Here is a 7,616-nt window from a genome sequence, read left to right as displayed (position 1 = left end):
TAGGAGGGTATTATGAGTCACCAGAAAAAATAATGGGTGTTTTTAATGAATCTATCATGGTTAAAATGGAGTTTGAAGTTACAATGGGTGTGTATGTGGAGAGGGCCTGGGCGTGTTGGAGGTGGTAACATTTACATCAAATATCTAAATACTGAATGAAGCAAATTAAAAACTGTTCAGGGTGTTCATACAAGCCTGATTAGACGAAAAAAAAGTTTTGAAAGTGTTATATCCCTTTAATACGGGTTAATACGTATACAATACTATGAAGTGCAGCCTTGACAATGTACGTTTCCGAGTCTCATGACGTCAAACATAGTGGATACTGTCAAAACCACATGAACCCATGGCGTCCTAGTTTGGGCAGAATATAAAATAAATTTGAATATAGTCCATGGGCCAAGACCCCAACTGTAACAAATCAGTATCATTTGAGTTCTGAATCTACCAATCTAGTGATTTTTGCTCTAGGCCTACATCCCTATAGCTTATGTGTTTATACTGTAGCTTGATGACGGGTAGCTTATCAGTGTTTTCACCTTAATGGACTGCTGTCTGTCATTCAAAAATCAAACCTCGGTTCGAAGTGAAGCGGTGAATTTTCATTCTATGTGTTCTAGAGCTATGAAATCTGTGTTCTAGATCTATACATTCTGTGTTCTAGATCTATACTTTCTATGTGCTTCAGTTCTATGTTTTTATGAATTCTGAATGAATGAATGATTTTATCTGGAGGGCCAAATTGTCATGTGAAGCTTGACCAATCCTCAATCCTGGACACACGGGACACACAAAGCCACTCATTGGAAGCGGCTTTCACCGCTTAAAAAAAACAGGAAAGCCCTGGAAGTCATATTTATTTCATTCTATCCTCTACCTGGGGTGCGTGTGTCTGCACTACTGACAAACCACATACTGCATAGCTCTTATGTCATGTTTGAAGTAAGTTGTCAGGGATACTAAATTGCACAAAATCAAATCGAACCCACAATGAACTGTAACCCAGTTGGGTGGTTAATAATAATAATTAAAAAAAAACATAAAACATAAAACCATCCATCAGTCATAATAAAGTAGTGATAACTCCCAGAAGGTACAAAAGCAATAAACCTTTTGTCTGTAATTATAAAGTTATCAAAATCTCAATATCACAAGGTAGAAATAAAAAAAAACGTTCCCACCGAGTTAACGTCAAAGACGCTGAACCCCTAATTGCTCTGCCATCGGTGGGAGAATGTAATGCACAATCTGTGTAAAGTGCCCTGGATAAAAGCACTATATAAACTGACCATTTACAATAACATTTTTGGGGGAAATGAAAATTATTAAATACAATAAAAGATTATAAAAAAGAAATGAAAAAAGTTATCAAATAAACACAGCCTGCTCACGTACTCGGAGGGTGTCAGGAGTCACCAGAAAAAGGACAGTTGTTTTCATTAAATCTATCATGGTTAAAATGGAGTTTGAAGTTATAATGGGTTTGTATAGGAAGATCCTGGAAGGGAGCAAAGTGGGGGAAATGAATATCAAATATCTAAATATTGAATGAAGAAATTCAAAAACTGTCCTGTGTGTTCCCAAAAGCCTGATTAGACGACAATTCTTTGCGTATTTTACTTGAGCATTAACAATTTTCATTACTATTACTTCTACTCCATTACATCTTGAATCCAAATATTGTACTTTTAGTCCACTACAATTATTTGAAAACTCACCAATTACTAGTTACTTTGCAGATATAAATCAATTATGTGGAACATGGGGGCCACTGGGGAGGAACTCGGCCAATGCTGAACCCATAGTAAAGAACTATACTCTAGTGTCGAGACAGATGACCAAATGCATATGAGGGGTGGGTATTGCCTACAACCTCATGATACGATATGTAATCACTATACAGAAGCCACAGTACAATACCGATACAAGTTGATTCTGAATAATGACATGGTACAAGAATTTACTGCTGGGATTATTTATTATTCTGTAAAACACCAAAGACAAAGACTTTCATACTGCACAGACCTTCCTTTCAGGCCCACAGAGATCTTTAAAATAATTGTTTCTAATCCCATAGTTTCTATTAATAAATGCAAATACATATTATTAGTTTTATGACGCTTTATGTTGTTACTTGTATTTTTATATTTTGGTTAAGTTATGTTTATTTTTACACACAGCATTTCCCGCCATGTCGATACGGTAGCTTCCATATCGATACAGATATCAGAAAGGAGTACAATGCAATGTTTTTTCTTTTTCTTTTCTTTTTTAATGGCACAGCAATAACTCATACCAACAAAATAATGATACTGGTAGACCAAATGTGTCAGTTACATAATAATGGTTATTAATTAGTATATTAATTAGTATAGAGATCGTAGATGGATTGTGTATAGTCTAGAACAGTGTTTCCCAAACAGTGGATTGGGACCCATTTGTGGGTCGTGGACACATTGCTATGGGTCCCTTAATTTTTTTTGTTTCCTACATTTAGTTTTTTATATTATTATTATTTAAAAATATTTTCAAAAAACATTCCTCAAAAAGCTAAGATTTTCATTAATAAATAAAATAAAAATTCTACAAAATTCCCCAAAATATAACACAAATGTTTAAGAACGTGGCTTGGCGCCACGTTGTGAGCTTGTAGATCAGCTATTTTCACTAGTTTGGCTCACGGGCAAATGTCTAATTTTGCCTGTGACTTTTGGGTCACAAGCTAAAATGTTTGGGATGTGTTCTAGAACATCAGTGCGACCGCGCTGCCAGCTTCACCCTGCTCTTTGACAAAGATCTGGAGGTACTGGTAGACGGTGGTGACCACCATGAGGATGCCCGTCCCGGAGCCCATGGCGCCCAGCAGGTCGGCCGCCACGCACAGCGCTCCCACGCAGACACCGCCCAGCGCGGCGGCCGTGGGGATGTAGCGTCCGAGCTCCTTCGCCACGTTGGACTCCCGGTGCCCTCTCAGCACCAACCGCTGCTCCTTCAGCTGCCGGGCCACGTCCCGGGCGGAGGACCCGTTCCACTCCACCCACTTCCGGGAGAGGAAGGCGCAGGAGCCGAGCGTGAAGGCGACGTAGACGACGGCGTGGAGCGGCTCGTGCAGGACGGAGCCCAGCGACTGCAGCGGGTACAGGTAGTAGCAGAGGCCGCCCACGGGGTGGGCGTGAGAAGATGGACCGCCGGTGGCGTCGGACCAGGACCCCAGGAGGTTGACCAGGAGGCTGCCACGGCCGAACTGCGCAGAGAGACGCTGCGAGACGAAGTAGAGGTAGGAGAGCAGCGTGCCCTGCAGCATGACGGGCATGCTGGCCGTGTAGAGCAGCTTGACGGGGAAGGAGCAGTGCTGGCCGCGGTGCCGCGTCGACACCAGGGGCAGCTCCACCCGCACGCGCTGCAGGAACGCCACCGCGGCGAAGACGCCCACCGTGACCGCCAGGCTCCACAGGTTGGGCAGGTTCCGTCTCAGGAAGGCCTCTCGCACGGCCGCCGCCTTGTCGGCGCGAGTGAAGAGCAGCTGGAAGAGGGCGAAGACGGCTCCCTCCACCTCCGTGCCTCGGCCGGCGCTGTTGACGGTGACGGGGCTGAAGCACTTCCAGGCCACGGTCTCACAGACGTTGGTGGAGACGAACAGGGAGATGCCGGAGCCCAGGCCGTAGGTCTGGAGCAGCTCGTCCAGGAGCAGCACCATCAGACCGGCAGCGAACAGCTGCAGGACGATGAGCAGGCAGACCCCCAGACCCAGCGCCCAGGGGTCTCCGTACATGCCCGACGCCACGTACATGACGGCCTGCGCCACGGTGAGGATCATCCCAAAGACCTTCTGTGCTTTGTCACGGAGGGCTTTGTCCTTGTCCTTCAGGCCTCCGGACGGAAGGAACTGCATGATGAGGCTGGACGTCACGATGGGCGAGATGCCCAGCTCCATCAGGGTGCCCCTGTTGGAGGCCAGGATGTGTCTCATCCAGTAGAGGGGGTCCGCCGAGTCCGGGGGCATGATGCCAAACAGTGGCATCTGGCTGCACACCAGGTAGAGGAGCAGCGCCACGGCAGAGAACAGCAGCCTCGCCTTGAACTGAACTTTCTTCAGTGGTTTCTGGATTTCCGGCAGAAGGGCGCACACCGGCTTGATGACCTGTAAGAGTGTGTCTCCAATGGCGTCCATTTTCTGTGCAATGTAAAGCTATGCTTTGCACACTGAACACTTTTGGCTGAAGTATCAGTCTGGTTGATCCTGTTGTGGCAGTCGGTAGCGTAGAGAGAAGACAACTGTTGTAGTCTCTCAGATGCGTTCGTGGAACTACTATGGGTTCTGAGACTGTGACGGCCTCTATTTATGGCGGGGAGGCTCTCCTCGTCACAGTGATGTCACGCTGAGTCAGCCATATCCAAATATGGAGTCCATGATGTCAGACTGTTGACAATGGTAACCATAGCAATGTGGACTTGTCAACAATGCGACATCACGTTGTGACATCACTAGGCCTGTCACAGCCATAACCATGACACACAGATACAGACATCTCCATATATGGGCATGAAAGGGACACATACAGACAGATATAGACATCTCCATATATGGGCATGAAAGGGACACATACAGACAGATACAGAAATCGCCATATATTGGCATAAAAGGGACAGACAGACAGATAAAGATATCTCCATATATGGGCATGAAAGGGACACATACAGACAGATATAAAAATCTCCATATATGGGCACAAAAAACAGACAGACAGATATAGACATCTCCACATATGGGCATAAAAAACAGACAGACAGATATAGAAATCTCCATATATGGGCATAAAAACATACAGACAGATCTAGAAATCTCCATATATGGGCATAAAAAACATACAGACAGATATAGAAATCTCCATATATGGGCATAAAAAAACATACAGACAGATCTAGAAATCTCCATATATGGGCATAAAAAACATACAGACAGATCTAGAAATCTCCATATATGGGCATAAAAAACATACAGACAGATCTAGAAATCTCCATATATGGGCATAAAAAACAGACAGACAGATCTAGAAATCTCCATATATGGAAACATGCAACTTTTCGCGCTCATGTCACCATGACTCTAAAGAGTTCCCAATGCAGCTACACCAACCTAACCAATCAGGTGCAAACAAATTACTCAGCTCCATATATGGGCACAAAGGAGGACATGCCCATATGGGCCATAAAAGGGACAATGACTGATAGATACAGAGATCTCCATATATGGGCATATCAGAATGCCCATATGTGGGCATATACTGATGAAGTCAGGGATCTCCATATAAGGACATAAAGTGGACAAGGACTGACAGATACAGAGCTCTCCATGTATGGGCATAAGGGGACAAGGACTGACAGATACAGACATCTCCATATATGGGCATAAGGGGACAAGGACTGTCTGATACTGACATCTCCATACATGGGCATAAGGGGACAAGGACTGTCAGATACAGACATCTCCATATATGGGCATAAGGGGACAAGGACTGACATATAGAGAGATCTCCATATATGGGCATAACGGGTTGTCCCCTTTATGCCCATATATGGAGATCTCTGATCTCTGTTTCTCTATTGACTGACATCATGGGATTCATGTGGGGTTCAATTGGTTAATGTAAATGAAATAATAAGTTCCTGATTTGGAGACCCTTACCCCGGCCTGTAGTAACTCTGAGGACCCCCTATAGGGGTCTCTGACCCCCTGTTGAAGACCCATACTTTAGACCAGTGATTCCCAAACGTTTTAGCTCAAGACCCAACAGACATTAGACTACACTTCTTAATTATACAGTATATATTTTAAATGTTATGGTGTTTCTTAGATGTGTGTGTTTGCTTCTTGTGTCCAGGAACAGTGTGTTCTAGTGTTGACTCTGACACAGGGGTGTCGCACCAAATTCTGGGCCCTGGGTACAAGGATTCACTGCGGACCCCCCATGTTCTTCATAGGGGGAGGGGGTTTAACCCATTTAGACCTGGAACGCGCTATTATGCATTATTTTGTGCTTTAACTATTGAAAAATAGCAGATATACAAGCTCACAACGTGGCACCGAGTACCGCGCAGCGAGCTTGTAGATCTGCTATTTTTGAAAAATCATGAACATTTGTGCAAGTCTTTGAATATTTATTTATTTATTTATTTATTTTTTAAACATAATTCTATGTCAGTGGTGCTCAAACCTTTTCAAGTGAAGGAGCCCCAAAATGATATGTATTTGGCCACGGACCCCCATCTCAAAATATTTAGTTCCAGGGACCCCCCAGAATCAAAATTTGAGTTACAAAAGTTTGCTTTAAAAAATACATATATATTCAAAGATTTGCACAAATTTTCACGACTTTTTTGCAGATCTAAAGCTCGCAGCGCGGCACACAGCCCAGCACACAGCCTGGCACACAGCCGCGCTGTGAGCTTGTATATCTGCTATTTTTCCATAGCTAAAGTATAAAATAATTAAGGCCCCTCCACCTTGGGCCCTAGAAACTCAGTCCCACTCCCCCCCCCCTTGTGACGCCCCTGCTCTGACATAAACAGGAGTTGAACAAACCTCAGGCCAGGTTTGATGGAGAGACCTTTGAAAGATGGAGCGAAAGACTGACAGGCAGGAAGATGGGAAAGGGCTGCAGTACCCAGTGTCCTCTAGATGGAGACATTGCATTGATAAACAAATCAAGTTTACTGATGGAGAAGATGAACTCTTCTTCCCTTCTTCTTGTATGAGGATGAAGGCATAATGATCATAGACTAGCAATAAGCCACCTATCTCCTAGACTCTCTCCCCAGTCAAAGTTATCCGTATGATTGAACGTAGAATAATATACAGGATGTAAGTTGCATATAGATATGAGGGCACTCTCTCACACTTCTGCCAGTGTGCCAGTGACATACCCACCCCCCAATGTTGGCACCCGTGCCTACGGTTGCCTACCCCTGCTCTACATTCTGTCACCCTCTCTGCTGTCCTACTAATCGGTCGGTCTGTCTGTCTGTCTGTCTGTCTGTCTGTCTGTCTGTCTGTCTGTCTGTCTGTCTGTCTGTCTGTCTGTCTGTCTGTCTGTCCGCCCATCCGTCCCACACTGTCTCTCTCTCAGACAACACACACAACCCTCCCCCACACTGGCTGCATATCAAATAGGTATAAAAAAGATATAAAACATTGGCCTGAGGATGTGCCCAATCATGTTACATTTGAAAAATACGAAATACATGTGCTGCATTATCATGGTTTTGTATGGCTATCGAAAGGTATTTCACCCAAAACATAATTTAGGCTATTAATGAAAATGGTGCAAAAATGTGTAATTTAAACGCAGCAGTAGTGACGGATTAATTGCGACCGTCAGGGAGCAGTTTATGAAAACCTCCACCGGCCGTCCGTCCGTCACAAGTCACACCTTTACCCTGCTCATATCTCCGCATCAGTATGACATCACACCACATGTGTACACAAACCTTTGTGTACGTTGCTGTGGCAACAGTCTGTTGTTGCTGGTTTGTTAGTGTACGTTAGCAACCACCTTAGCAACCATGGTTTTACCCTAGCAACCAACTGTTTACCCTAGCAACCAACTGTTTACCAT

General features: G+C 44.4%; 1 protein-coding gene across 1 annotated transcript; it reads right to left on the bottom strand.

The window, feature by feature from the left end:
• Positions 1 to 2,743: 2,743 nt before the first annotated feature.
• Positions 2,744 to 4,135, bottom strand: LOC308291815 (protein transport protein Sec61 subunit alpha-like 1; the record flags this gene model as incomplete). The annotated part of the gene is made up of 1 exon (XM_080733946.1): positions 2,744 to 4,135. Exon 1 carries the CDS (start codon positions 4,019 to 4,021, stop codon positions 2,744 to 2,746), a length of 1,278 nt encoding a protein of 425 aa, XP_080590072.1. The 5' UTR covers positions 4,022 to 4,135.
• Between the last annotated feature and the right edge of the window lie 3,481 nt (positions 4,136 to 7,616).

This window comes from Nannobrachium achirus (genome assembly GCF_963921795.1).
Source record: "Nannobrachium achirus genome assembly, chromosome: 9".
Taxonomy (NCBI): Eukaryota; Metazoa; Chordata; class Actinopteri; order Myctophiformes; family Myctophidae; genus Nannobrachium; species Nannobrachium achirus.
Note: the sequence above shows the minus strand (reverse complement) of the source record. Positions and strands in the feature narration are given on the sequence as shown.